General features: G+C 43.3%; 1 protein-coding gene across 1 annotated transcript in view; it reads left to right on the forward strand.

The window, feature by feature from the left end:
- KIF27 (kinesin family member 27) overlaps positions 1 to 27,827 on the forward strand; it is a 69,012-nt gene that overhangs the window by 14,061 nt on the left and 27,124 nt on the right. Inside the window, exons 3-12 of the mRNA XM_073546025.1 lie at positions 2,405 to 2,605; positions 10,313 to 11,277; positions 12,208 to 12,351; positions 12,622 to 12,825; positions 14,198 to 14,388; positions 15,195 to 15,295; positions 15,382 to 15,537; positions 17,767 to 17,972; positions 24,340 to 24,537; positions 27,152 to 27,265. Of these exons, the coding sequence (XP_073402126.1) occupies positions 2,405 to 2,605; positions 10,313 to 11,277; positions 12,208 to 12,351; positions 12,622 to 12,825; positions 14,198 to 14,388; positions 15,195 to 15,295; positions 15,382 to 15,537; positions 17,767 to 17,972; positions 24,340 to 24,537; positions 27,152 to 27,265 (2,480 nt within the window). The remainder of the gene's footprint in view (positions 1 to 2,404; positions 2,606 to 10,312; positions 11,278 to 12,207; positions 12,352 to 12,621; positions 12,826 to 14,197; positions 14,389 to 15,194; positions 15,296 to 15,381; positions 15,538 to 17,766; positions 17,973 to 24,339; positions 24,538 to 27,151; positions 27,266 to 27,827) is intronic.

A 27,827-nucleotide genomic window follows, 5' to 3' on the forward strand; every position in this document is an offset into this window, starting at 1 on the left:
TACAGATCTAACCCTATGTCAAATAGTAGATACAAGATCAGTTATGTCAGAGGCAAAACTAAAACCGCTTTTATCGAGATTACTAAGTGTTAAAGGATTCATTCAAGTAATAGGAGTAGGGAAAGTTTGGTCCCATTTAGACCATTTCCTGTAGAAGTTACTGAATTGGTCGTTAGCCAATGCGAAATGCAACTCATGAGATCTGTGTTGAGTGATCAACTGTAAGATATCATCAACTTTGGGAAGGAAAAGGTTCTTCCAGTGGAATGCAATGGAATTTTTTTACCACAAGACAAACATGGATGACTATATCTTTTAAGGCAGGGTCCAATTCCTCTAGATTAAGGGAAAGTAGGGCCGAGTGAGGTGTGAGGGTTGTGGTTTTGCCTGTAAGTTTGCTAATAATGCGGGAGGAGATCTGCGACCACAAGGAATTAACCATTGGGCAACTCCAGAAAACATGTAGGATGTCTCCCTTCTGACCGCAGTCCCTCCAGCATAGAGGCGAATTCGTAGTCCCAATATGGGCAAGTCTATTGGGGGTATAGTACCAACGAGATACAACCTTAAAATGGGTCTCCTGCAAGGACATGGAGAGTACGGAGTGATATGATAAAGAGAGAGAGAGTCCTCCCAGTCTTCTACAGTGAAGGATGAGTTTAAGTCTTTCTCCCAACTCAGCATTGAAGGGCTTTTTGTCAAGGCCGTATCTTGGTTGTAGTTATCATAAACAAAGCCATGACTCCACAAAATACGATGACCACAATTATCTAGTATTTTTATAGATGACTCAGTGAAGTTTAGTTTCTTGCCGAGAAATATTTTTATATTATCCTTAAGAGTAAGGTATTCGAGAAACTGGGACGAGGAGATATTATATTTAGTTTTTAGTGTTTGAAAGGATAAAAATTCCGTCCCGTTAAAAATGTCTTCTAAGTTTTGATATTTTTAAATCTGCCCGGGGGGGGGATAATGAATGGTTAGTCATAGAGTAAATGAGTGTTAGGGGGAGTTTCTTAAGGATGGTCGTTTTATGGGATCCTATCTTTGGTTTAGAGATCTTAAACTAGGCGAGTGCAACAGCTTGAAAGATCGGATGGGCAACAGAGTTTGGAAGGTTGTTAGCTATGGCATTGTAGATTTATGGATCTAGGGTGCTTATTGTTATTAAGGCCTGTTTCACACTTCAGTTTTTGTCCATCAGTCAAGATCCGCCGTTTTGGAAAAAAATGGATCCGCTATTTTGTTTGGCGGATCCGTTTTTTTCCCATTGAGGTGCATTACCGGCGGATCTTGACGGACGGCCATCCGTTGGATCCTTTTTTTGCGGATCCGCCAAAATGTTGCCGTCCGCCGACATGCCCGAACGGAGCATGTAACGTTTTTTCGGGCGGCCGGATCCACACTTCACACTGCGCATGCCCGAAAGTCTTCACTCAGCCTGAAATTTAACCCTAAAGTCTGTTCTGGCGCCTGGAAAAAAAAAAAAAATCTCTCTCTCCCTCTCCCTCTCCCGGAACTTCCTGCTCTGCGCCACTATGGGATGGAGGATGTGTGATGGGTATATGGGCACTGGACTATGGGATGATGTGTAATGGGTTTATGGGATGGAGGATATGTATGATGGGTATATGGGCACTGGTGTATGGGATAGAGGATGGGTATATGGGCACGGGACTATGGGATGGAGGATGTTTGATGGGTATATGGGCATGGGACTATGGCATGGATATGTATAATGGGTATATGGGCACTGGACTATGGGATGGATTTGTATAATGGGTATATGGGCACTGGACTATGGGATGGAGGATGTGTGATGGGTATATGTGATGGAGGATAGTCCATTATAATTTGTTATAACTAACCACAGTTAGTTACTATGCCCGAGCAACACCAGGCTCTTCAGCTAGTAGATTATATTTATCAGCAGATCAAGTAAACATGGCATATGACTTTTGGAATGATTGGTGTTTTTTACAGTTATAATGCCTGCAGATGGCATATTTTTTTGGTGGGGGAACTATCAAATAAAGGCAAATTATTACAGAATCAATATTACAGTTCATTCTCCCGTTAGCCAAAATGGAATACAGTGGACTCATGAGGAGAGTGCGCCAACACAGGTGTCATTTACTGTGTAGTTTCAATACCGCAGACTCCTAAACTGTGAGTCCACTGTACTCCAGGTGGGCTATTTGGGGTGTTGGCAGGACAGAAATAGGCAGTCCTTACAAATGGCCTAGATCATCATTAACTCTTACCTATTAATAATTCTTACTGTGGGCTTCTTTACATTGTTAATGTTTTTTCATGTAGCCTTGAATAATGAAAATGTATCAAATGTTTATATTTCTGTGTCACTGACCTTCATAATGGAACAAGCATTTCACTGCATTTATAGCGTCTGTTGCTGAGGAAGAGAAGGGTATTATACCACGTGCCATTCAGGAACTTTTCCACACAATCTCTGAAAATCACAACATCGACTTCACCGTTAAAGTGTCATACATAGAAGTATACAAGGAAGATCTGCGGGACCTCCTGGAGCTGGAAACAAATGTAAAAGATATGCACATCCGGGAAGATGAAAAGGGAAACACGGGTGGGTTATATGTAAATGAATAATATAATGTAAAAGGAAACGAAAGTGCTCCTTCTAAGCCGTGTTCCTTCTAAGCCGTGTTCCTTCTAAGCCGTGTTCCTTCTAAGCCGTGCTCCTTCTAAGCCGTGCTCCTTCTAAGCCGTGCTCCTTCTAAGCCGTGCTCCTTCTAAGCCGTGCTCCTTCTAAGCCGTGCTCCTTCTACGCCGTGCTCCTACGCCGTGCTCCTTCTACGCCGTGCTCCTTCTACGCCGTGCTCCTTCTAAGCCGTGCTCCTTCTAAGCCGTGCTCCTTCTAAGCCGTGCTCCTTCTAAGCCGTGCTCCTTCTACGCCGTGCTCCTTCTACGCCGTGCTCCTTCTAAGCCGTGCTCCTTCTACGCCGTGCTCCTTCTACGCCGTGCTCCTTCTAAGCCGTGCTCCTTCTACGCCGTGCTCCTTCTACGCCGTGCTCCTTCTAAGCCGTGCTCCTTCTAAGCCGTGCTCCTTCTACGCCGTGCTCCTTCTAAGCCGTGCTCCTTCTAAGCCGTGCTCCTTCTACGCCGTGCTCCTTCTAAGCCGTGCTCCTTCTACGCCGTGCTCCTTCTAAGCCGTGCTCCTTCTACACAGTGCTCGTTCTAGTTAATATCAGGAATCAGGTCCCCAATCCAGGAGGGTAAAAGGTTCCCAGTGATACTTTTTTACTTTCTACTGGGAGCAGCAACATGTGAAAAAGAAGAAAAGAAGTTTATTCCCTAGTGTGCTGTCATTTTTGGAAGCTATGGTCTGGAGAAGTTAAATTGGCTGGTGCACCTCCAGGCTTGGATGATGTCCTGAAGACCAAGTTCGTCAAAAGCTGTATCTGGCCCATGCTCAATGAAATGAGATCTTCTGGTCTTGGCTTGATCTGCACACCACACCTGTGCTAGTGCCACAGTAGATGGCTTGTGATGACATGCCCATCCTGTGAGGTGACACCAAGGAGTGAGATTGTCCAGCATGACAGCTCCACCCCTTTGACTGTATATGGACTTGGGAATACAGGTTTTCATCTGCACCAGAAATGAAAAGGGCTTCATTTGGAACCTGTTACCATCCTGGATAATGTGGCGGTTTGGGGGCCTGATTCAGGTTTTCTTTCTTTATTTATTTTTTTCTGAGATGACCATTGTAGTTCTCCATTACAATATTTTTCTTGTGATCTCTGAAGAAAACTTTAAAATTGAATATAGTTTTCCATTTTGTTTCTTTGATTCTTTTGGTGTACAGCTTTGGTTTGACGTAAATCCTAAAATTAGACAAGCTCCATATGCAACGTCGAAAAGGAGTATTAAGTTTCCTTAATAGAGTGGCTTGTGAAAGTATTCACCCCCTTGACTTTTTACCTATTTTATTACATTACAACCTGTGTTTAAACATTTTTGTACTCCGATTTGTGTGTGATGGTTCAGCACTAAATAATCTAAGTTGGTGAATTGATAAAAATATAGGCATTACATTTATAGGATCAAATAACTAAAAATTGGCATGTGCATATGTATTCACTCCTTTTGCTATAAAGCCTCTAAAAATTTCTGGTGCAAGCAATTGCCTTTGCAAGTCACATGCTTAGTGGAAGGAAGTCCACCTATGTACAATCACATGTCTATCAGTATATACACACCTTTTCTGAAAGACCACAGAGGCAGCAACACCATTGAAGAAGAGGCACCACTAACCAAGCAATACCATGAAGACCAAGAAGATCTCCAAACAAGTCAGGGACGAAGTTTTTAAGAAGTACGAATCAGGGTTGGAGATATCTCTAATGATGCCTCGGAGCATCATCGAATCAAGTATCATCAAATGGAAAGAACATAATACCACAACAATAGCAATAAAGAAGTTTTGGGGGCTTAAATCCCTAAAATGGAGTCAAAAGAAGGTGTGTGTATAAATAAATTCACAAATTCAATCTTATCCCTGCTTATGCCAAAGTATAACAAAGCCTTTAATTAAATTCACCAAAACAGGGCATCTAAATATACATATAAATTGCTCCACACCTTATTTACAAAAACTTATAAAACCAGGTGGATAACCATACAACCATAGTGTGGGCACACAGGCATGAGGTACCGTATTTTTCGGATTATAAGGCGCACTTTTTTTCCCCAAAATTTGGGGGGGAAAATGGTGGTGCGTCTTATAATGTGGATATACCTTACTGCCCGTGGTGGAGCAAGGTCCCAGAATCGCTGCTGGAGGAGGAAAGTGTGGCACGTTGCTGCAGGCTGGGTGAGGAGGGTGTTCCGATGTGCACCGCTGTGGGTGAAAATGGCTGCGGTGCTCTGTGGTGCAGGATCTCGGGATCTCATTCCAAGATCTCGTTGCCGACATCTCAATCTGAGCATGCACCGCCCCGGAGGCCACTGCATCACAGTAATGGATGTGCTGGAGGGCTCCGGGCTTTCACAAAATGCCGATGGAGCCCCCCGCACCACAGAGGACCGCAGCCTTTTTCACCCACAGCAGCGCTCATCAGAACACCCCCTCATCCCAGCCTGCAGCAACGCTCCCCTCTTGCCTCCTCCAACAGTGACCCTGGGACCTCACTTCACCGCAGCTACCTCCCCCGGTAAGCAATAAGACGCATGGATTATAAGAGACACCACCATTTTATTATAAAAAAAAAAGTTCATTTTCCTATTTTTCAAAATTTGAGGTGCGTCTTATAATCCGGTGCGTCTTATAATTCGCAAAATACGGTATTTAGGACAGAGACCTACACAATGTGAAAATAACCTAATAGGAGTATTGCATCTGCAAGGCTCCCTAATCACAAATGAACATGAAAAGTGGTATTTAGAGGGACAATCAAAGTTAGCAAATAAACAAAGGCAAATATAGAAATAAGTATGCACACCACATATTGACAAAATGACAGAGAAACGTTCCGTAATATATTGCCAGAGACACATGCATTGCGGAAAAAATAAATAAATATAAATACAACAGCCAGTGCTCACATGAGATTGAACCAAACCCTCTTACCCATGTTCAAAGATGCCTGTGCGTCGTTCCGAGGCCTCTAAACACCTCTTTTCATGTTCATTTGTGATTAGGGAGCCTCGGTCATGTAATACTCCTTTTAGGTTATTATTACGTCGTGTGGCTCTCTGTCCTAATTACCTCATGCCTGTGTAGCCGCACCATGGTCATATTGTTGTCCACCTGGTTTTATTAGTTTTTGTACATATTGTGTGGAGCAATTTATATGTATATTTATATACCCTGTTTTGGTAAATTTAAATAAAAGTTTTGTTATACTTTGGCATAAGCAGGGTTAAGATTGAATTTGTGACTTTATTTATATACACACCTTATTTTGACTCTGTTTTAGGGATTTAATCTCCCAAAGGTTCTTTATTGCTGTTCATGATTCATGGAGAGTATCTCTTATCAAGGAATATGATTGTTACATCTATCTTTGATTCTAGCTATGTTTTCATAATACCACAACAAACCTGCCAGGAGAGGCCTGCCCACCGAAACGCTCAGGCCAGGCAAGAAGGGCATTAAGCAGAAGTGCAGCAAAAAGACCAAAGGTAACCCTGAAGGAACTGCAGCGTTCACAAGTAGAGCCAGAACTACCTGTCCATAAGACCACAATAAGCCATACACGCCATAGAGGTGGCCTTTATGGAAGAGTGGGCAGAGAACATGTATTTGGAAGTCGCCTTGCTACACTCATCAGGAGAGCTTTAAACTAGAACAACATGGGAAGGGAAGCAAAAGGCCAGAAAAAGCCATACACCTGACAAATGCTATTGAGAACTCTGTTATTAGAAGTGGAAAGGAAGAACAAAGACAAAAGAATCTAAATAATAAAAATATTGGAGAAAGAGAAACCAATCACAAACTAAAATGTTTCTATACTATTGCACAAAGCATGGGCAACAAACAAGGAGAACTGGAACTACTAACACAGGAAAAGAAATATGATGTCATTGGAATCACTGAAACTTGGTGGGACAATACACATGATTGGAATACAAGGCTAGAAAAATACAACTGATTTGCAAGAAACAGACTTGATAAACGAGGAGGAGGTGCCGCATTGTATGTTAGAAACGCGTATATCTGCACAGAGATTGAAGCTTCAAAGACTGGGAGTTCTGTGGAAACTGTTTGGGTAAGAATACAAGGACAGAACAATCGAAAGGACACCATTGTAGGCATTTACTACAGGCCCCCTGTGCAAGCTGAAGATATGGATGAACTCTTTATGCATCAAATGGCCATTCTCCAAAAAATATGACTTAGTTGTCATGGGAGATTTAAACTATCCAGACATTTGTTGGGAATCTCTCTCAGGCAAAATTAACAGGTCAAGAAAGTTCTTATCCTCTCTTGCTGACAACTTTATCTTCCAAAAGGTAGGGGAGAAAACAAGGGGATCTGCTACCTTGGATCTAATCCTTATAAACAGGGAGGAAATGGTTGAGGAGGTAAAAGTGGCTGGGACCCTAGGAGGTAGCGACCATACTATTTTAGAATTTTAGATAACTAGAGGAGGAAGACCTGTGAAGACTCAGACGTCAAGGTTTGATTTCAGAAAGGCAGATTTTAAGGGACTCAGCAAGAGAATTGGAGGGATCCAATGGCTGGATATCCTTAAGGACAAAAATGTCCAGGAAGGATGGGAAATATTGAAAAATGAAATTCTCAAAGCACAATTGTTAACAATTCCGAAAAGAGGGAAGAATAGGAAGCGTTTAAGGAAACCAGGATGGATGAACACAGAACTTAAGCACATGCTAAAAAGGAAGAAAGAAATGTTTATAAAATGGAAAGAGGGAGGCATATCTAAAGAAGAATATAATGCTGTCTGCAGAACCTGCAGGGAACAAATCAGATTACTAAAGCTGACAATGAATTGAGGCTTGCAAGAGACGTCAAAAGCAATAATAAAGGATTTTGGGGATATGTCAAAAGTAAAAGAAAAGTCAAAGATGCTATACGATTTTTACAGGATGAAAATGATGAAATGGTAAGACAGGATGTTGAGAAGGCCGAACTTTTAAATTCCTATTTTGCATCTGTTTTCTCTCAGAAAGGAAATGTAACATCAACTGTTCTTCACTGTCCTATTAAGGGAATAGAAGAATTCAGGATATCTATAGACAGAAAGATAGTGAGGAAGCACTTGGCTAAACTAAATGAATTCAAGTGTCCAGGTCCAGATGAATTACACCCCAGAGTACTGAAGGAGATAGCAGAATAAATTTTTGAACCCCTCTCCGTAATCTTTGAAAATTCTTGGAGAACAGTAGAAGTCCCCAAAGACTGGAGAAGAGCAAATGTTGTTCCTATCTTCAAAAAGGGGAAGAAGATAGACCCAGGCAACTATAGGCCAGTGAGTCTGACTTCTATACCAGGAAAGATGTTTGAACAAATTATTAAACAGTTGACATGTATGTAAGTACCTGGATAAGAATGAATTGATTAACCAGAGTCGGCATGGGTTTGTAACTAATAAGTCATGTCAGACTAACTTAATTTCCTTCTATGACAGAATAGCTGATTGGGTGGATCAGGGAAATGCTGTAGATATAGTATATCGTGACTTCAGCAAAGCATTTGACAAAGTATCTCACACAATCCTTATTGAAAAAATGACTAAGTATGGAATGGACAAGGCAACTGTTAGGTGGATTCATAACTGGCTTAGTGATCAGACCCAAAGAGTGGTCGTAAATGGCTGCACATTCAGTTGGAAGAATGTCTCAAGTGGGGTACCACAGGGCTCTGACCTAGGCCCTGTATTGTTCAACATCTTTATCAACGATTTAGATGAAGGAATTGAGGGTAAACTGATAAAATTTGCTGATGACACAAAGCTAGGAGGTATAGCTAATACTAGAGATGAGAGAGAAAGGATTCAAAAAGATATAAATAAATTGGAGCAGTGGGCAACAACTAACAGAATAGTTTTTAACAGGGAAAAATGCAAAGTACTACATCTGGGCAATAAAAATGAGAAAAGCATATACAAAATGGGAGAAATAGGGCTAAGCAACAGCTCTTGTGAAAAAGCCTTGGGTATACTAATAGATCACAGACTGAATATGAGTGAACAGTGTGATGCAGCAGCAAAAAAGGCAAATGCAATTCTAGGATGTATTAACAGAAGCATACATTCTAGATCACGTGAAGTCATTATTTCCCTCTACTCCTCTTTGGTCAGACCTCATCTGGAATACTGTGTCCAATTTTGGGCACCACATTTTAAAAAGACATCAACAAACTGGAGCAAGTTCAGAAAAGAGCGACCAGAATGGTGACCAGTCTGCAAACCCTGTCTTATGAGGAAAGGTTCAGGATTTGGGAATGTTTAGCTTGCAAAAGAGAAGACTGAGAGGAGACTTAATAGCTGTCTACAAATATCTCAAGGGCTGTCACATTGTAGAAGGATCATCTTTATTCTCATTTGCACAAGGAAAGACTAGAAGCAATGGGATGAAACTGAATGGGAGGAAACACAGATTAGATATTAGAAAAAACTTTTTGACAGAGTGATCAATGAGGGGAACAGGCTGCCACGAGAGGTGGTGAGTTCTCCTTCAATAGAAGTCTTCAAACAGAGGCTGGACGGACATCTGTCTGGGATGATTTAGCGAATCCTGCTTTGAGCAGGGGGTTGGACTAGATGGCCCAGGAGGTCCCTTTCAACTCTACGATTCTATGATTCTAAAAAAGCATTTGCTTACAATTTTTGTGTGTAAGGCTCATTTTCAGTTTGCCAAAAGACATGTGGGAGACTCCCCAAATGTATGGTGGAAGGTGTTGTGGTCAGATGATACCAAAATTGAACTTTTTGCCCATAAAGGTAAATGCAATGTTTGGTGCCAAAAAAACACAGCTCATTGCCACAAGAACACTATGCCCACAGTGAAACATGGTGGCAGCATCAAGCTGTGGGAATGTTTTTCGGCAGCAGGACAGGGAAAATGATCCAAGTCGAGGGAAAGATGGAAGGTGCAAAATACAGGGATATTCTTGAGCAAAACCTGTTTCAGTTGACATTGATTTGAGACTGGGACGGAGGTTCACCTGCCAACCACACAAACCCAAAGCATACTGCTAAAGCAATATTCAAGTGGTTTAAGGGGCAATGTATAAATGTTTTGTACTGGTGTAGTCAAAGCCCAGATCTTAATCCAGTTGAGAATCTGTGGTCAGACTTTTTCTGTTCACCAGAGGAAACCATCTTACTTAAATGAGCTGGAGCAGTTTAGCCTTGAGGAATGAGCAAAAAACCCAAGTGGCAAAATATGGAAAGCTCGCAGAGACTTATCCAAAGTGATTTGCAGCTGTAATTGCCGCAAAATGAGGCTCTACTAAGTACTGACTTTAGGGGGTTTATAGCTGCGCACACTGACGTTTTCAGTTATTTTGTCCTATTTGTTGCTTGCTTCACAATCAAGAAGAAAACCAAATGTTCTCAGTTGTAGGCATGTTCTTTACATGAACTGATGCAAACCCTCCAAAAAAAAAAAAAAAAAACCCCAGTGAAATTCCAGGTTGTGAGGTATCAAAACACGAAAAATGCCAAGGGGTGTGGGGTGGTTGGGGGTGAATACTTTTGCAGGCACTGTATCTATCCTTTATATTTATTTAATGTTTCTTCATTATACTTTTTTGTGTATGATTTTTTTTTTAATAAATGATCTTTTATCCTGTTCTCTCCAGTTATTGTCGGTGCCAAGGAATGCCAAGTTGAAAGTGCAGATGAGGTCATGAGTCTTCTGGAAGCTGGCAGTGCTGTCCGCCACACTAGCACCACTCAGATGAATGAGCGCTCCAGCCGCTCTCATGCCATCTTCACCATAAGTATAAGCCAACAAAGGGAAGGGAATGCAGAAAATGGATCCAAGATGTTGGTCCAGATGATCTCTTCAAAATTTCACTTTGTAGATTTGGCAGGTTCAGAAAGAGTCACAAAAACGGGGAACACAGGAGAGAGATTTAAAGAGTCCATCCAAATTAACAGCGGCTTGCTTGCTCTTGGGAATGTAATAAGTGCACTTGCAGATCAAAAAAGGAAAAATGCACATGTTCCTTACAGGGATGCTAAGATTACTCGTATTCTTAAAGACTCCCTAGGTGGAAATGCCAAAACAGTCATGATTACTTGCATTAGTCCTTCTACGTCTGACTTTGATGAATCTTTGAATTCCCTTAAGTACTCCAACCGAGCCAGGAATATCAAAAACAAGCCAATTGTAAATTATAACCCTGACTGGGATAGAATTGATGAAATGGAGCTGGAGATAAAGGCACTTCGGGAAGCTTTGCAAAACCAGCAGAGCAGTAGGGTAAGTCGAATCAGTCAAGCGTCTCAAGACTGGAGCCAGGACAAGTCCAGAATTCAGGTTCTAGAAGAGCAGCTTGCCCAGTATCAGCTGGAATGCTTTAACCATCGAGTATGTATAGAAGAAGCTTTGGAGCTGCTAAATGAACTTAAGGATATTTCTGGTCTTAAAAAAGCCCAAAAGAACAGATTTCAGAGTTGGCTGGTCATGACAGAGGAATTAAGAAGCAATATCACTGCCATGTCTGGAACTGACGGTGCAGATGGTGCAGATGGTGAAAGCCGAGAGGAGCCTTATCACATCACCATACTACAGCTAAGAAGGGAACTGAAGAAATGTCAGGTATTGTAGCACAGATCTATTTAGATACAATGAGGCCAAGAATGACAACCCTTACTTTCTGCCCCTGCTCCGTTGCCGTGGACCAGCAACAGAGCTTGAGTCGAGACTTACTCTTGGTGGTTGAAGCCATATATTGACTTTTACATAGCCCAAAATCTTGTGTAGTTTTTAAAGTATATTCTATATCCAAGACGTATCATTTCTCCTTGCGGACAATGTCATTCTCCGCAAGGAGAAATGATACTACTTGGATATCGGTCAGACGCCTCTCTCACAGCCAAACCAGATCTCCCACTTTGCACTGACGAGGGGCAATACCCCGAAACACAGTGTCTGCAAATGAAGATTATGGCTTGGCTTTTATCCTAAGTCATGTAACTAGGCTCGTTAAAGGGTCAACATTGACTTTTAGGATTGCTACCTCCAATAGGTGGCACTAGAGTTCTAGTCCTCTTCCTCTCTGAAGAGACAATTTGCATAATTAAAGTATATTCTCAAATTATTAACATCGCTAGAAAACTTCAGCCATTTCTTGGTGACAACCAATTTGGACATCGTTACAGGTCTCTAAGGGGTTTTCCTGGGTCTCCTATAACAGCAAATCGGCTTGAAAGCGTTTTCCCAAATGAGATATTTACCAAATATCAACAGGATGGGCGATAAATGTCCAATCACTGGGACCTCTACCAAGGCCCACTGCAGTTTTCCTCTTCAGTGTGATCTGGATTGAAGGGAGCTGAATGACTCCTTTGGGTGCCTATAGCACTGACGGGGATATAGCACTCGGCTGTCTTCGTCAGTCTCATAGGCACTAAGTAGGCCTGCAGCACCCATCTGCTTCTTTTGGTGAGGAAGAATATGGCCTTCCTTTTACTGATAATGGAAGGGTCACATGCGACTAACATACTGTTTAATTGCTGTTCATTCAAGGATTCTCTTGCAGCTGATGAAGAGGTCTTTGCTAAGAAGGAGTTGGAGATGAAGGCGTTACAAGAGAACATTCAATCTTTGCTAGAAGAAAACCAGCATTACCAGAAATCTTTAGAAGAGGCCGAGCACATCAAGACTCTGCAGGTACCGCACTTTGTCTCCCATTTTTCTCAATCAGAATATTGTGGATAACATGACTGTTTTGCCTTAAAACAATATGGATTTTATTATTTGTAGACATTTCAAGATGCTTTTCATTTTTCCCTTGATGCATCTTTAACCTCCTAATGCTATATGATGGATGTATTGCTGGAGCAGGAGAGGCTGAAGAAACTTAATCCCAAAAACCCCCTGCAAGACTTGAAACCTACCCAGAAATCTATAACCAATATTTACTGAACTGTTTTTATATAGACAGATAAACTTGTGGAACAACAAATCCAGATTGATGAGCTGAGGTACAAGGTTGAAGGTTTTTCGCAGAAGCAGTCCTCACAGGGTCCATTAGAGAAGCAGAAGATAACCTCTAGGAGACCTCACAGTGTTCCACTAAATCATCAGCTACAGATGCTGTCTTCCAGCATGAGGCAGTCGAGTGAGCAGTCAGAGCCCAGGAAGGTATGGATAAGGGTGACATACATGAATGCTCAGTCATTTGCTTCTGTTATAAAGAAGTCAGCTTGTTTTCACTGGACTTCACTAATCCGTGGCAGAATGGGGAAGTTTTATCCCCGTTAGAATGGAGTGTCAGAACGTTCATTCATTCCCTATAGGACTTCCGAGCACTGCGCTTGGCTTTTTCCAGCAGCCCGTAGAGAATAAATGAAATGGTGGGCGAAGCATATTCTCTGCCCCTCCATATATAAAAATTTTGAAATTCTGAGGTGATACATTGTTTTCACAAGAAAACTTCTTTCAAGGGAACCTGTCACCAGTTTTTCCCAATATAAAGTACTGATCACACCGTATCCGCCCATTTTACAGTATTTTAGGAACGTGTATATGAGTCTTCAACCCCTTCTGCCCAGCCCCAAAAATATCTTTTAGAATGCCTCCATACGTCGTGGTCCGGTGTGATGGGCATCTCGATCTTGATCTAGCGACGTCACGTCCCACTGCTCTGCTCCATGTGGATGACGTGTCCTACATCCACAGAATGTCCCGTCCCCCCATCACGCTTCTGCACAGAGCAAAGTACTGTAATGCCCATGCGTCAGGAGAGGCCAAAGAGCACCGATAACCCAGAAGTAAAGCCGGCACAAGTGCACGACATCACTGTGCTCTGACCTCAGCAGAGCAGAGAGAAGTACACCTGCGCAGGAGCGTGATTTTGGGACACTGTGTGGATGATATAGGACACATCATCTACACGAAGCTGTGCAGGAGGATTGCGTTTGCGATCAGAGAGGAGACGTCATATCAGGATTAGTGGCTCCCATTAGGCCTGACCGCGCTGTATGGAGAAATTATAAAATAAATATTTGGGGCTATGCAGAGGGTGGGTTTGCAACTCATAGATCTTCCTAGAATACTGTAAAACAGGCGATGACAGGTTCCCTTTAAAGAGGGCCCAGCAGCTCTCCTGACTTGTCAGTTTTAGTAAATACCTTTATTCTTAATTGAATAGCATTTATTACAAGAACTCTGCATTGTATTACTACTCTGTTGTTCCTACCAGAACTGGATGCAGAAACTTCTACCTGAGGTGTGATACTGTCCGGTTAGTTCCGACGGTGGCCGCCATGAAGCAATACACCCTTGGCACCCCCTATTGATTGGTAATGCCAAGTTGGTAATTTATTTGTATTGTTTTTTAGGAGGAATAACAGAGGACCATTAGCAGAAAAGAAAAGACTCTACAGCATTGTTATTCCATGGGGACTTTATATTTAGACAGACATGACAAGAGTGATGACAGCCCTCTTTAGATTGGGCAGTTTCTCATACAAGGGGGTCTGTAGGGTAACTGTTAGCCTTTGTTCTATTCTAGGTGCGCACCAGTCCACCATCATACTCCTTGGAACGAGTGGTCGCAGGCTTTCGAACACGTAGCCAGATTCTTCTGGATTTAATAGAAGAAAAAGATGAAGTTTCACATGAAAAGTTTTCGGACCACAGTGATGAGGAAATTGAGAAGCCAAATAAAAACCTGAAGCGTAATCCTCCAAAGTCTCCGTTTAGGTGATGAACTGACTGAAAATTCTAGCAATGTTAAATCTGGGTATCATTTCTACAGGAGGTTAGAAAATGTTCAAGCACGTGTGCTCAGCCGTGTATGGGACCCCTATAGAAATGTATAAAGGGAGAATGCGCAGCCACTTCTCCATCCAGAACTGTGCAACAGTACCCCATTCTTGTATGATCTACAGACGGCACATTATAGAGCAGGAGAAGCTGAAAGGAGTTGTCCGCCCATCGGTTTTCCAAATCATTCCAGTATCGCTGCAAGTCTCCCTCATGATCGTAATGCCCTTCCCTAGTGTCCCTTCCTGAGCATGTGCAGTGAAGCTGGCTTCAAGCAGCATACTGCACATGCCCATTCGGCCACAGTCCTGTTCATGAATAGGTGCTTCAAGAGCTCGTTTTGCGGGTGCGCGAGAAGTGCAGCGCTGCTGGAATGACTTGAGTTACAAGAAATGAGGCAGGACTAAGATGGCTAATGTAAAGGCTAACTGGACAAGTTGTTTTGATAAGATAAAGGCTGGCCTGTGACTAGGGCAGTGGTAGAATGTAGAAAATGGTATTGAAGTGTCATGGTGGCGTTTTTTGAGGCTTAGGGTCCGAGACAGGTATCTTTAAAAGTGTATCATAATGGTCCTCATGAAAGCCCCTCAATGTTCTTCTTGTGTACCAACCTGTTCATCTGTTAGTCCCATTTATCCATATCAACTCATAAAGTAACTCTGCAAACAAATGCAGAGAATGGAGTAACAAAATGTGATATCTTTGCATAAAGGTGAATAATTTTGTTGTTGACTTTGCTGCAGACGTTCCATCAATCGGACATGGACACGTCGACAGGTCCCGGAAGCCAGAGCATTGAGTAATGGCACAAAACAATCGTCCACCATCAGAGACGATATGTCTGGTAATATATTGATTTATATGCTAAAAAGAATCCAAAGTATTTATATGGAACATGTAGGTCACTGCTTGTTGCTTCTTATGTTCCAGAAATCGCAATGGAATCGGTTCAGGAAAACCAAAGTCTTAATCTGAAGAAACTAAAAAACACGGAGCTTCGACTGGCCGAGGCAAAGCAAAAACTAAGGGAACTGACCATAAACATCAAAGTGAAAGAGGAGCTTATTAACGAATTGGCAAAGACAAGTAAGTCTACATTTAAGATGTGCTAGGGTATGATGCATCCAATTTATTAAGGGGGCACACTTCCTGATACAGAATGCATCTCTGGCTATATGCAATCCAAAAGGTCTGGCCGATGTCAACTATGTTCTAGTGAAGGATTGCGATATAATTTACGCTGTTTTTGTGGCAGAGGAGCCTCTGCCTCTCCTCCCGAACCCTCCCCTCTTTTTATTTTAAAAAGAACGGAAAATTTGTGACTTTTTTTTCCGATACGATTATGACTCGCAAAATGTAATAACCGCCTAAGTTTCTATGCATATATTAACACATGCTGATGTCGAAAAATTGACTCCCAGCGAATATATTTGCCGTAGCGTGTCTTCTTCTGTAGCAGATGTTCAGTGAAAATGTTTCTTCAGAAGGGCTGAAGCCTATAATGCTTGTCCTTACACATAAATAGTTTATGGTTTATTGAAGTACTTGGCACCGTGAAGTGATGCTATTCTTTGTGAGAACCTTTGAGCTCTTACAATTCTAATAATGTAATTGAAGATGCCCCTTCTAGATAAATGGAGAAATGACTCTTCCATCCAGATGGTCACCTGAATACTTACAGATCAAAGGCACTCGAGATGTGCTCATTGGTTTTATCTTTCCTTCAGTGGTTAGGACAATGATCATTTACAGAAGCGGTATTCCAATTCTTAAGTCAAGCACTTTATTTCTGTTCAGAAGACAATATAAAACAACCGTAAACACTTTAGTTCTAAGCATTTCCATAAGGGAAATATCATGGAAACTATTCATAGACCTCTGCTGTATAGCGAAGCATACATGATATGGCTGTCCTCTACCATGTGCAAAGATAATCATGGCAAGCCTCTCCATCTGCATACTCTAGTGAATATGATAGCACTGCACATGTGCTGGGTTCTGATGCCATGTGCAGTGTTAATTATGAAGGCCACTGATAGACAGGTCTGGTCACATGCCTCTCCATCTGCAGCCTCTAGTGAATATTGCCTGTCTTCCGTCTCTTTGGATGTAACCATCTCTAGTTGGCTGAGCACACACAGTATGGGGGCAGTTCATTCATTGCAGTGAATCAAGCGTCTGATACCCAGTGTGTGCCGTCTCCAGAAATGTACGCCAGATTTAGTGGAATAACTTACGAATTTGATGGGCAGGCATGACCATGCTGCATCCCATCCATGCTATTAGAGGACACAGCTAGCATGTGGAAGAAAATGCTTTGGTCAGATGAGACCAAAGTAGAACTTTTTGTGCTAAATGCAAAACACTATGTGTGTTGGAAAACTAACACTGCACATCACATTGAAAACACCATCCACATCATCAAACATGGTGGTGGCAGAATCATACTGTGGATATGCTTTTCTTCAGCAGGGACAGGAAAGCTGGTCAGAGTTGATGCGAACATAGATGGAGCTAAATGCAGGGTAGTCCTGGACTTGAGACTGGAGTGTAGTTTCACCTTCCTGTTGTACAACGATCCTAAACATACTAATAATAATAAATCCACAGGAATAGTAATTGTAGAATCAGCTAGGAGCATATTTTTGTATCACAAACACACCGCAACGTCATCAGAGGTCATTCGCGCAATGCATCCCTGGGAACGGAACTTGCTGGCAGCATCGCTGAGGGTCGGGAGGACTCCGGGGACCGACAGAGGGTAAGTATATCCCTATTTTTTATTTTAATTCTATTTTTTACAGGAATATGGTACCCAGGGCATGGAGGAGAGTCTCCTCTCCTCCAGACCCTGGATACCATCTGCACGTGAAACACTCACTTTTCGCATGGTGGGCATGGCCACATGCGTAAAGTGAGCGTTTCAATGCAATCCTATGGCGGCGGAATCGCCGCGATTCCGCAAAATTAATGGACATGCTGCGGATTTTACCGCAGTGCGATTCCACAGCGGAAAAATCCGCAGCATGGGCAAAGCAATTGCGGATTACATTGAAAATCAATGTCATGCGTTTTGTTAGCGTTTTTTAAGCATTTCCGCAGCGCAAACGCTTAAAAAACGCAACGTGGGCACACAGCCTAAGTGTTCCTCCATGTGATCATTATCGTCATCTGGAGACGCCTTTTTGGCAAATACCTGGCCTACCACTCTCTTTTCTATGTATGATTAATAAAATATTGGGATACCGCAACTGTTTTTACTGTTATCAGCTCTCACAAAAAATAACTAAATAATTACAAGACTTTGACTTCTAGGCAATGACGCTCAGTCTGTGAACAAGCAGTATTCTCTAAAGATCACACAGCTGGAACAGGAGGCAGAACAGGCAAAAGCTGAATTGGCCGAAGCTCAGAAGCTGTTACAAGAACTGGAAAGCAAAGAGCTCAGAGATCAGGCCCAGAAAACCAAACTCCAGAAAGATTTCCGTAAAAAAATGGAGACTGCAAAATTAAAAATGCAGGTACGATGTAATTAGAATCTGTCTTCACATTTCTATAAGACACTTCTATCATAGAAATTATATTCTCATGCGCATCTCTCTGTAAAAAGCTGTTATTTAATATGTATGAGATTTTTAAAAACTCTTCAGTCACCGAATTATGTCCCCAGCAGCTTACCCAGTGCCCAAAGTACGTACCCAGACAGGGTCGCACTGGGGTGTCTAGGGCCCACCAGGGGAATGGACTCTAGGGGCCCACCCTACATCTATATGCAAATATCTGTCAGTCGTTGTCCCCATTATAGTGGACCATCGGCTGTAAAACACAGGCGGCTCCTGCACATCTACTGTGCGCTCCCATAACTGAGATGTATAATTACGGTAGTTTACATTAATGGGGTTCTTTGGTTAAAACAAATTATCACCGATCCATGGGCTCCACAGAATAGGTGATTGCTTAGGTCCCACCATTAGAAACTGCACCAATTGGAAGAATGAGGAAGCTTTATCGTTGATAGGACACTTATCCCCATTTTAAAATGGAGCGGCAGGTGGGATATCTGACCGCAGCTCCATTCATTCTCTTTTGAGCTTCTAGTAGAAAACAAGTGCAGTCACTGAGGGAATGAATAGGTCAGTGGTCAAGTCGGACATGCCACTCCAGTCTAATGGGGATAAAAAGTTCCACATTTTGCTGAATGGGTCCAAGCAGTTGGACCTCTGCCAATCAATATGTTATCACTTATCCTGTACTTTGTTCCACAGGAAACCCCTATAAGTGCATTTCTGCCACTGTGGACAAAGTATTTAATCTCTAATGGAAATAAAGAATCTTCTCCTAATTAATATTAGAGAGAACAAATGACCGCCATACACAACACAATCCCCTATACCAAGAACAATACCACCACATGCAGGAAGAAATACAACCACACCATGACCAGACCACATAGTGTCCGCATAATGCTACATACAAGGGACAAATACCACCACACCATCACCAGACCACATATTGCCTCCACATAGTGACTGAATAATATGACATATTGTCAACATATAGGGACCAAATAATACCACATACAATGAGAAATACTGCCACACCGTGACCAGACCGCAAATTACCACCACATAGTGACCGAATACTACAATACTGATTATGAATGCAAACCACAATACTAACAACACTGTTATTACCATCAGTGACATTATACACAGGAGCTCTGTATATAGTGTCAGTGTACAGATTAGTGATCACTAGTGACATTATACACAGGAACTCTGTGTATAGTGTTAGTGTACAGGTAATACAGGGATCACCAGTGGCATTATACACAGGAGATCTGTATATAGTGTCAGTGTACAGGTAATACAGTGATCACCAGTGACATTATGCACAGGAGCTCAGTGTATAGTGTCAGTGTACAGGTAATACAGGGATCACCAGTGACATTATACACAGGAGATCTGTATATAGTGTCAGTGTACATGTAATACAGTGATCACCAGTGACATTATACACAGAAGCTCTGTACACAGTATATAGTGTGCGTGTATATGTAATACTCTGACTCACCAGTGACGTCTGTAGTTGAAGTCTTTGATCTTCGCTTTTCTTCTTCAACCAGCACAGACCGCCGTCAGTTCTTCCAGCCAGGACTCGTCTCTGCAAAAAATAAGTCATCAATAGCTGATCGCTTCCAGAGCACTTTCCCCACTTTTTCCCTGACTTCTACACTACGTTAGATGAAGAAGAAAAGCGATATAGTACCGCCCTGCACAGTAACAGGACCTCCCTTTTGTTCCCTCCATGGAAAACTGTTTTCTAAAAAGTAAATTACATTACAGTAGTAATAATGTCTCTCATTGGACCCTAAAGAAATTATGTTACCCACTTGTCACCATAAACTAATATAACATGTTCCTCATTCTGGCCCTCTAACAGTAATTAGGTCCCTTATCCTGGCCCCCTTTTAATAATCTCGCCCAGCCTGGCTTCCTATATTTTATAATATGCCCCAGCCTGACCCCCTTTATTTTATAATATACCCCAGCCTGGCCCCCAGATATCCATCCCGCTTCTCCAGCTATACATACTGGCCCTCATATGTCCCTTGCCTTGCCCCACCATATATCTCTCCTGGACCCCCCATATATCCTTCCTGGTCCCTTGTCCTGGCTCCCCCATATGTATACATCCTGCCCCCCCCATATATATTTGCTTCTTCGTCACTTGTACTGCCCCCCATATATCCATCCTGGCCCCACATATATGCAACCTGCCCCCCCCCCCCATATATATCCATCCTGGCCCCTCCCCCCATATATATGCATCCTGGTCCCTTGTCCTGCCCCCCTCCCCCATAAATCCATCTTGGCCCCCCATATATATATATATATATATATATATATATATATATATGAATCTTGGCTGTACCATATATATGCATCCTGGCTTCCCATATATCCATCCTGGTCCTTTGTTCTGCCCCTCCCCCATATATCCATCCTGGCCCCCCATATATGCATTCTTGCCCTCTCATATATATCCATCCTGCCCCCCCCCCCATATATGCATCCTGGCACCCCCCATATATCCATCCTAGTCGCGCCATATATGCATTCTGGCCCCCCATAACTCCATCCTAGCCACCCAATATATGCATCCCGGTCCCCATATATATGCATCCTGGCCACATCCATCCGGCCACCTTGTCCTGCCCTTCCATGTGTATCCATCCTAGCCCCCCATTTGTATCCATCCGGGCCTCTTGTCCTGCCCCTGGCCCCCCGTATGTGTATCCATCCTGGCCCCCTGTATGTGTATCCATCCTGGCCCCCCGTATGTGTATCCATCCTGGCCCCCCCGTATGTGTATCCATCCTGGCTCCCCTTATGTGTTTCCATCCTGGCCCCCTTCCCCCCCGTATGTGTATCCATCCTGGCCCCCTTCCCCCCTGTATATGTCGCCATCCTGGCCCCCTTCCCCCTGTATATGTAGCCATCCTGGCCCCCTTCCCCCTGTATATGTAGCCATCCTGGGCCCCTTCCCCCCAGTATATGTAGCCATCCTGGCCCCCTTGCCCCCGTATGTGTATCCATCCTGGCACCCTTCAACCCGTATGTATATCCATCCTGGCCCCCTTCCTCCCGTATGTGTAGCCATCCTGGCCCCCTTGCCCCCGTATGTGTATCCATCCTGGCCCCCTTGCCCCCGTATGTGTATCCATTCTGGCCCCCGTATGTGTATCCATCCTGGCCCCCTTCAACCCGTATGTATATCCATCCTGGCCCCCTTCCTCCCGTATGTGTAGCCATCCTGGCCCCCTTCCCCCCCGTATGTGTATCCATCCTGGCATCCTGGCCCACTTCCCCCACCCCCCCCATATGTGTATCCATCCTGGCCCCCTTTACACCCCCCTTGTGTATCCATCCTGGCCCCCATCCCCCCGTATGTGTATCCATCCTGACCCCCGCGATTGAGGGAGAGAGAGAGAGAAGAAAAAAAAAAACATTCCTCTTACCTGCCTGCGCTCCCGGCGGCATCGTCTTCCTCTGCAGGTCGGCACGCTCATGGAAAAATGGCCGCCGACATAGCAGAGGTCGGCTGTGAATGTGTACGCCCATCTCATCATTACCTGAACCACTGCGACTCACGTCCTGATTGATACTGGAAAGTGTACGACCGTCGTTACCAGCGTATGACTCCTCCTCTTCTCCTTCCCACAGCCAAGGGCCCACTGGGGATTTCCCACGTACCCTGCCAGGCTAGACCGACCCTGTACCCAGAAGAGATGAGCAAGGTTCGGTTTCGCCGAACGGACCAATGTTCGCCAAACAGTTCGTCGAATGTATCTAAACCTCATTGAATTCAATGGGAGGCAAAATCAAACACATAAACACCTTCAGGAGGGCAAAAAGCTGCTCAAATTAGGGGCACACCCCAGGAAAAGTGGCAACAATTGACCCACAGTGGAAATTTTATAGTGGCGCAGGCATGGGCCATGCATGAGACAGGGTATGACCCAGCATTTACAGCCTGGAACTGAAGCTTCAATGAGGACCTGGTGGTTAAGGGAGCGGTGTAAGCGTCTCATCTGCATGATTTGCGACTTGTAGACAGGCTGAATACATGTGGGGATTCCCTAACAGGCATTCCACACATGTATTCAAGCTGTCTAGCAGTCGCAAATCATGCAGATAAGACGACGAAAACTAAATCTCCAAGCACACCAAAATACTCGGAGGACACCCGAGCATGCTCAGAAAAACCCGAGCAACGAGTATACTCGCTCATCACTAATCCCTACACTAAGTCATGTTTATCACGCATGTGCCGTTTCATGCATGTACTTGTCAAATTATTGCAATTTTTTTTTTTTTGCATATTTGACAGATAACGTGTTGGGTCATCCTTTGTGGTCTCAAAAAATGCCCAGGCTAGGAAACCCTTGCCGCCCCTGCGAACTTCACACTCCGACTGGTGCTGGCTATAGCCAGAGTTGGGGCTGAGGATGAAGTGCTTATCATGGTTGCATCATCACTTCGTGTCTGTGTGGGAAGCCGCAGCATAACCTTCTCATCTTACTCCTCATCCACCTCCTCTGCTGAGCTACTCTGCTGCTTACCACTGGGTTCATACCAAGTGGGATCTACAACCTCATCGTCATCCTTTGTCATACTCATCACCCTGTGAAAAGAAAAGGGGGAGACAGGGCGCTTCCAATGCGTAGGTCTGTATGGAAAGTAGATGAGTGCACAGCAAGTGTTAGGCTCACCTGATAGGGTTGTGAGAGTCACAACACCTATAATCGCATAAAACCGCTGCATCAGTCTGCACGAGGTCCAAGGACTTGGTACAAAGAGAAGGCTGGTAGTGCAATAAGAGACTGCGCTGCTGTGGTAGAATTCAAGGTATCTTTATTGCCAACGCGTTTCCTGAGCCAGTCCCAGCTCACTTCATCAGGGCATCCTGATACAGCGCAGTCTCTTATTGCACTACCAGCCTTCTCTTTGACTCATCACCCTGTGAGAGTCGCCCTCCTCCCCCAGTCATTTTGGCGTCTGGAAATTTTTGACCCAGTTGGAAATGGGGGTGATTGGGGGGGCCACCTCTGAGGATTGTACTTTATGTGATATTAAGGAGGCAGTAGAGGAGGAAAGGCCACAGGAAGCAGCGCTTGCCATCCACTGGAGAACATGCGGTTTCTGAGCCTCATCTACAGGATGTACAGCTGTGCGGCTGCCAATGAAAGGGAGTCGAGTAGCCTGGCCGGTAACAGATGTTGTCAGTGGTGTTTGGATAAGACGAGACAGTGTTTGTTCAGTTGAGCTTTCTCATGCATGTTAAACCTTACCCATGTACACGTCGAACACCAAGCCTATTCCCCCTTCCCCACGACCTCACTTTCTCCCACTCATGTTCTAAGTAGCCTTCCCCTCTTGTACCCTGCTGCTTCACAACCTTAGGCCCACAGCTGTCAGTCACCTGTCACTAAATGAACAATCAATATTTATTTTCTTAGATAGTGTGCCTGAACAACACTGTAATGCCTAATGATTTTTAAGTGGAAATCTGGTCTTCTGATTTGCCTCTGAAACAAAGTTTTAGCAGAAAAGATGAGTAGCAAATGGGGCTTCCGGAGACTGCAAAAACTGTGTGGCAATCTACTTTGATGCTGGAAGATCGTTTTCACATAGGACAGGATACTATCTATTTCACTGAGTTCACTTTCAGCACTAGCGCAGGAGCAACCTCTCTGCACTGTGACACTGAGCAAGTGGCACCAGCAAAACAAGATGTCCTCTTTTTATGTGGCCAGAGACATGTGAGTTTGGCAGCCAATCAAAGAAGACCTTGTGTCATGACGTTGAGGATGGTTCTTATTGGTTGCTGGAATCGACACACATAAAGTTAAAGGGGGAAAAAAAAAGCACACCGCTCCTGTAAACTCTTCAGATGCTCCTCTTACCTCTCCATACCCCCAGCACTTCTATCTTAGCCAAAGTAATAACAAAAGCATTGTGTAAAAATGCTTGTGAAAGCGAACCCGAATCCGAATGTGCTACGTTCTTGTCGGATTAGAGATTGGCGAACGTTCTTCAAACTTGTTCGCTCATCTCTAGTCCCCAGCAGCTTCGCCAGTGACCGAATGGTGAAGTTTGGGTGGAGAAAAGCCAGCATAGACATACCTCTGTGACTTAGTAAACCTGTCCCTGGTGGGCATTTGTATGCTTTCTGAAAAACACAAAGTAAAACATGCATGTCTACAATACCGAAACAGTCGCTAATTAAATACTAAATACTTTTTGCATATTTAGAATTTTGGGGAATTCTGTCCTGTTTTACTTAGTAAATATCCCCCCATATTTTATGTTCATTGGTAACCAGGTGTTACAGAAAAAGCAGCAGGATACAAAGAAGCTTGCAAACCTCTCCGCTCAGAATGAGAAGTGCGCATCTGATCTTGAACAAAATGTACAAAACATGCGACAACAACAGGCACAGCTTCAGAAAAAGCTAAAAGAAGAAAGTGATATAAAGCGGAAGCTGGAGTTAGCGGTGCAAAAAGACCAGCAACAAATCAAGGTACACGAAAAGGCTGAGCCTCATGAATTTCAAGGGTCTAAAATATGATTGCCAAATATATATATCAGTGGGTGAAATAATTATTTGATCCCTTTGCTGATTTTTAAGTTTGCCCACTTACAAAGACATGAACAGTCTATAATTTTAAGTGTAGGTTTATTTTAACATTAAGAGAAAGAATATCAAAAATAAAATCCAGAAAATCACATTGTATAAATTATATAAATTTATTTGCATTTTGCAGAGAGAAATAAGTATTTGATCCCTCTGGCAAACAAGACTTAATACTTGGTGGCAAAACCCTTGTTGGCAAGCACAGCAGTCAGACATTTTTTGTACTTGATGATGAGGTTTGCGCACATGTTAGGAGGAATTTTGGTTCACTCCTCTTTGCAGATCATCTCTAAATCATTAAGATTTTGAGGCTTTGCTTGGCAACTCAGAGCTTCAACTCCCTCCATAAGTTTTCTGTGGGATTAAGGACTGGAGACTGGCTAGGCCACCCCATGACCTTAATGTGCTTCTTTTTGAGCCACTCCTTTGTTGCCTTGGCTGTATGTTTTGGGTCATTGCTGAAAGACCCAGCCACGAACCATTATTAATGTCCTGGCGGAGGGAAGGACGATGTCACTCTGGAATTTACGGTACATGGCTCCATTCATTTTCCCATTAATGCGGTGAAGTAGTCCTGTGCCCTTAGACAAAACACCCCCAAAACATAATGTTTTCACCTCCATGCTTGACAGTGGGTACGGTGTTCTTTGGGTCATAGGCAGCATTTCGCTTCCTCCAAACACGGCGAGTTGAGTTAATGCCAAAGAGCTCAATGTTTGCCTCATCTGACCACAGCACCTTCTCCCAATCACTTCCAGAATCATCCAGGTGTTCATTGGCAAACTTCAGATGGGCCTGCACATGTGCCTTCTTGAGCAGGGAGACTTTGCGCGCACTGCAGGATTTTAACCCTTTACGGCGTAATGTGTTACCAATGGTTTTCTTGGTGATTGTGGTCCCAGCTGCCTTGAGATCATTAACAAGTTCGTCCCCTGTAGTTTTAGGCTGATCTCTCACCTTCCTCATGATTAAGGATACCCCACGAGGTGAAAATTTGCATGCTGCCCCAGATCAATATCAATTGACAGTCATTTTACATTTCTTCCATTTTCTTACTATTACACCAGCAATTGTCTCCTTCTCGCCCATCGTTTTAGGTATGGTTTTGCCAATTCCAGCTTTGTGCAGGTGTATGATCTTGTCCCTGACATTCTTATAAAGCTCTTTGGTCTTGCCCATGTTGTAGATGGTAGAGTCTGACTGAGTCTGTAGACAGGAATCTTTTATAAATGTGACTATGTAAGACAGCTGTCTTTAATGCAGGTAACGAGTTGATTAGGAGCATCTTATTGGTCTGTAGGAGCCAGAACTCTTAATGATTGGTAGGGGATGAAATACTTATTTCTCACTGCAAAATGCAAATAAAATTATATAATTTATACAATGTGATTTTCTGGATTATATTTTTGATATTCTGTCTCTCAATGTTAAAATTAACCTACCCTTAAAATTATAGACTGATCATGTCTTTGTCAGTAGGCAAACTTACAAAATCAGCAAGGGATCAAATACTGATTTCCCCCACGGTATATGTGTCCAGTTGGAACAAGTTATGACCTGTCCTGTGAAATCTGACCCATGAGTTGTCCAGTCCAATGTAGAAGTTTGAGTAATGATTATCTTATCAGTCCCTCCCCACACCTCGTCCCAGGTTCCTCATCAGTCTCTATATTCTGGCCTATAGCAAGGTGGATTTCACGCTTACATGCGACTGAACACCACTGAGGTCAGTTCTACAACTATTGGTTGGCTGCAGTGGTCTCATGTCTATGTCGAAACCTCATTGCTGGGGCTCAGGACACAAAGTTCTACCTGGGACCTTGGAAGCTGTGGTACCAGATCATTGGGGGATCAGTTACACAATATCTTATTATTTTATACCATTCTAAGCTTTAGAGAAGAAAAGGAAATTGTCACAGTCCTATTATTTTGTTTAGGTCAGACAACTTAAAGGGTTTTTCCCAACTTATATATCCTCGGGATATGCCATAAATATACAATAAAAGTATAGTAGATACAGATGAGAATTGCATCTATCTCAAGAATGGGATCCCATCGTATGCTGATGACAGTGGAGCGGTGGTCAGAATCCCCATTTATTTGTACTGGAATCCTGACCACACTGAAAGCGACGTACAACAGGGTCCCATTATCATGATGGATGTAGGATGTGCATCTGCTATACATGAATGAGCTATTTAGTGGATATGCCATAGATGTACGAGATAGGAATACCCCTTTAAGCCCCATATGTAGATTGGTAGAGGGAAGCTATCCTGATGAACGTCTCCATTCAGATTAAATCTTTTATTATTTTCCAACAATGGGAACATTTTTTTAGCATGAAAATCCATTCTCCAAAGAGTGGATGCATTTGCTACTTTACTTTTATACGTCACAATGATTCCCCAAAAAGGGTACATATATATTTTGAAGTAAAACAATATCCATCTTGCTTGTATATACAGTAACTTTATTTCATGTCTTTTTCTGCATTTAGGAGCTTCAGCTGAAGAATCAGCAACAACAGAAGATGCTGAAACTGAAAAATGAAGAGATTGCAGCCATTAGACGGCGAAAGAGTACTTCAAATATTCCAGACCATCTTCAGCTAGTAAGGGCCTCCTTTACTTTCCAGATAATGCTTTCTATTCAGGGGACCACTGCCTGTCATTGACAAGGAATGGGAGCAGATTCAAGAATTGTGTGATAGCTTACTTGAAAGTTCATCGTGTGGGTAACAAGTAATATGTCACGGATTCATTCCACCTTGGGCTCATGTACACGGCCATGGAGCCTGTACAGCAGTGCAGGAAACATGGCTCCTTAAACAGAGCTGTGCCTCCTTGCTGAACTGCCGGACAAGCTATATTGATTGACTACTTGGGGTTCTCATTCATTGATTATCTACCATATATACTCGAGTATAAGCCGACCCGAGTATAAACTGAGGCACCTAATTTTGCCACGGAAAACTGGGTAAGCTTATTGACTCGAGTATGAATGACTCCACCATCGCTGTCCTGGTATGCATGGCTCCCCGGTCCTGTCATTGTATGCATGGCTACCCGGTCCTTGTCCAACTATGCATGGCTCCCCGGTATCTGTCCTGCTATGCATGGTTCCCCCATCCCCTATCCTACTCACCCACCAGCGTGCCCTGCAGTGTCTCGGTG

The sequence above is a fragment of the Dendrobates tinctorius genome, unplaced genomic scaffold (genome assembly GCF_039654945.1).
Source record: "Dendrobates tinctorius isolate UK_male_01 unplaced genomic scaffold, ASM3965494v1 ptg000144l, whole genome shotgun sequence".
NCBI classification, from domain to species: domain Eukaryota; kingdom Metazoa; phylum Chordata; class Amphibia; order Anura; family Dendrobatidae; genus Dendrobates; species Dendrobates tinctorius.